At 35.7% G+C, this 2,547-nt stretch overlaps 1 protein-coding gene across 1 annotated transcript in view; it reads right to left on the reverse strand.

Moving 5' to 3' along the window:
* Positions 1-1,459: 1,459 nt before the first annotated feature.
* Positions 1,460-2,547, reverse strand: part of LOC125853077 (uncharacterized) — a 1,814-nt gene continuing 726 nt past the window's right edge. Inside the window, exons 3-4 of the mRNA XM_049532747.1 lie at positions 1,689-2,486; positions 1,460-1,603 (exon numbers count right to left, since the gene is read on the reverse strand). Coding sequence (XP_049388704.1) covers positions 1,460-1,603; positions 1,689-2,486 — 942 coding nt within the window. The remainder of the gene's footprint in view (positions 1,604-1,688; positions 2,487-2,547) is intronic.

The following is a 2,547-nucleotide window of genomic DNA, read 5'->3' on the forward strand; positions in this document are numbered from 1 at the left end:
GTTGCAGGCCTTCTGTTACCTCCAGTAGGAGCAGCAAATGAGGCAAAATTGTACGGTCTTTTGTGACTTGAAAAAGGTGGCAGTTGACTAGAAGAACTATCACTTTCAGTAACAATTGGGGTCCCTCTTGCATTAGCTTTTTTTCTTCCCAATCCTCTTCCAGTCCCAACTTGAACCCTATTTTGAGGACGTCTTGGCACAGATTCTGTGTCAGCACAAATAGAACTTGATTGACTTGATTGTGTAGTTGCATATGTGGTTCTGAAAGTAGAATGCGATGGACCTCCCATTGTAGACTATATAGCATAAATAAGGATATATGAATAACTTGTAGATCAATCAGAAAATGTAAATGAATTATTAAATCTAATCTTACTGTTGTTTGAGTAGTTCTTGGCACAGCAATGGTATCAGCACAAACAGAACTTTGTTGACTTGATTGTGTTCTAACCTATTGAACAAAAATAAGGAGATATGAATAACTTATACAATGAAAATTAATGCAAATGAATATGTAAATCAAATTTTACTCCTGTTTGAGAATAACTTTGTTGGCTTGAATTTCCTTGACTTGTAGGTTGAGAAGTGCTCCCCCTCGTATACTATGTCACCACAAAATAAAATATATGATTATAATATATATAAACTTTTAAGCAATTTACAAATGTGAATATGAAGTATTACTTACTCTTGCACACAAAACTTTGTTATGACCAGTTTTCTTGCATATGATACATGTCATCTTTACTCCTTTTCTTGAAAGTTTCCCCCATTTTTTTGGCTCATCCTTACTCTTTCTTCTCTTCTTGCCAGGTCTGCCTGGCATTTTTCTTGGTTTTGGAGGCTCTATTGATGGATTTGTAGTTTCAGGCCACATCCTCATATTGGGAATAGGTTGGATAAAATGGATGTAAGCCTTGAGAAATGTTTCCTTCTTATACTAGTGCTCTACATGTTGATTAGGATCTTGATTCAAGTAATAATAAGCACAAATAGCATGAGGGTAAGGAATACCTCTTAACATCCACAACCTACAGTCACAATGTTTCTTCTCCAAGTCAACAACAAATGAATATTCCCCCTCACTAATCTCAAAATCATTCAACCCATTCCATTGAACATTACAATTATTTGAATACTCCTTGTTTCTTTCTAGTATTGCCCTTGCCATAGGTGCAATGTCTGATATCCATGTTTCAGCAAATTTGATCATGTCTATATATGTCTGTTCATCATTTTATGCCTAATATCCTCTAACATGGTAATAATTGATTTATGTCTAGCAGCTAAGATCCAAGAATTGAAAGTCTCACACATGTTATTTTCTACAACATCACACTTGGAGTGAGTTTGGAAAAAGGCCTTAGACCAATTTCTGGGATCATAATGTAGCAAGTCCTCTGTTATTTCCTTCTTACCTAGCTTGGACATTGCATGAACTTCTTCTCCAAACTTGACTTCAAAAGGAGGCCTTTGAGCATCTCCAAAACTGTTTCCTTCTTTCTTCTCCTTTCCAGTTCACATGCCAGTTACTCCATATATGTCTAGCACACATCCTTTTCTCAGCATTTGGTAACAACTCTGACAAGACAGGAATAAGTCCCTAACAAAAAATATGTACAAAATAAGTAATTGAAGAAGTAAAGATCAAATTAAAACTAAAATATAAAAAATTGTATAATCAATACCTTTTGCATATCTGACATTACAGTCAAACCTTCACCAGTTCCCAAGTTTAGATCAGCAATTAAATACCTTATGAACCTGCTCCAACTATGTTTTGTTTCTGTATCCACAACTGCCCAGGCAATGGGATACATTTGATTGTTCCCATTCTTTCCAACAGCAACTAATAGCTCACCTTTACAAACTCCCTTAAGAAAACAACCATCAAATTCAATTATATTCCTACACCCCTCCAACCATCCTTGCTTAAATGCATGAAAGCACACATAAAAATACACAAAAAGGTTCTTTCCTGGTTCAATTTCCTTATCAATTTTTACCCAACAAGAGCTTCCAGGATTGGTTTGTTTGATCATATCTGCATAGTCACTTAATCTGGCAAATTCCACTTTCCAACCACCCATGTTTTCCTTCATAATCCTCTGTTTAGCCCTGTAACAAAGAGTCTTACCAACATAAAGACCCAATGTCTTTCTAACCAAATCTTGAATTTCCCAAATCCTTATGTATGGTTGAGACACAATTCTGTCCTTAAACTTTCTAGCAATTAACTTTGAATTACACAACTTGTTCCTGTTTAATGGAATACACTTGTGAACAGGATGATAGTTCTTCACAATGAAATCACCTGAGTCCCTGTGAATGGAAGCATATAACAACCACTTACAGTTAGCATTTTTGCACTTCACCCTCACTCTATGTTTTTCATTAGGTCTTAACTTTATCTGCCTCCTGTACTCTACAGCATAATCTGCCACTGCTTTCCTGAACTGATTTGCACCCTCAAAGACCATTCCAAGCTTAAATATTGAAACTTCACAATCTTCATCATACCTAACTTTTTTGCTTCTCCTTCTAGTA

This window comes from Solanum stenotomum, unplaced genomic scaffold, assembly GCF_019186545.1.
Source record: "Solanum stenotomum isolate F172 unplaced genomic scaffold, ASM1918654v1 scaffold8858, whole genome shotgun sequence".
Classification (NCBI taxonomy): Eukaryota; Viridiplantae; Streptophyta; class Magnoliopsida; order Solanales; family Solanaceae; genus Solanum; species Solanum stenotomum.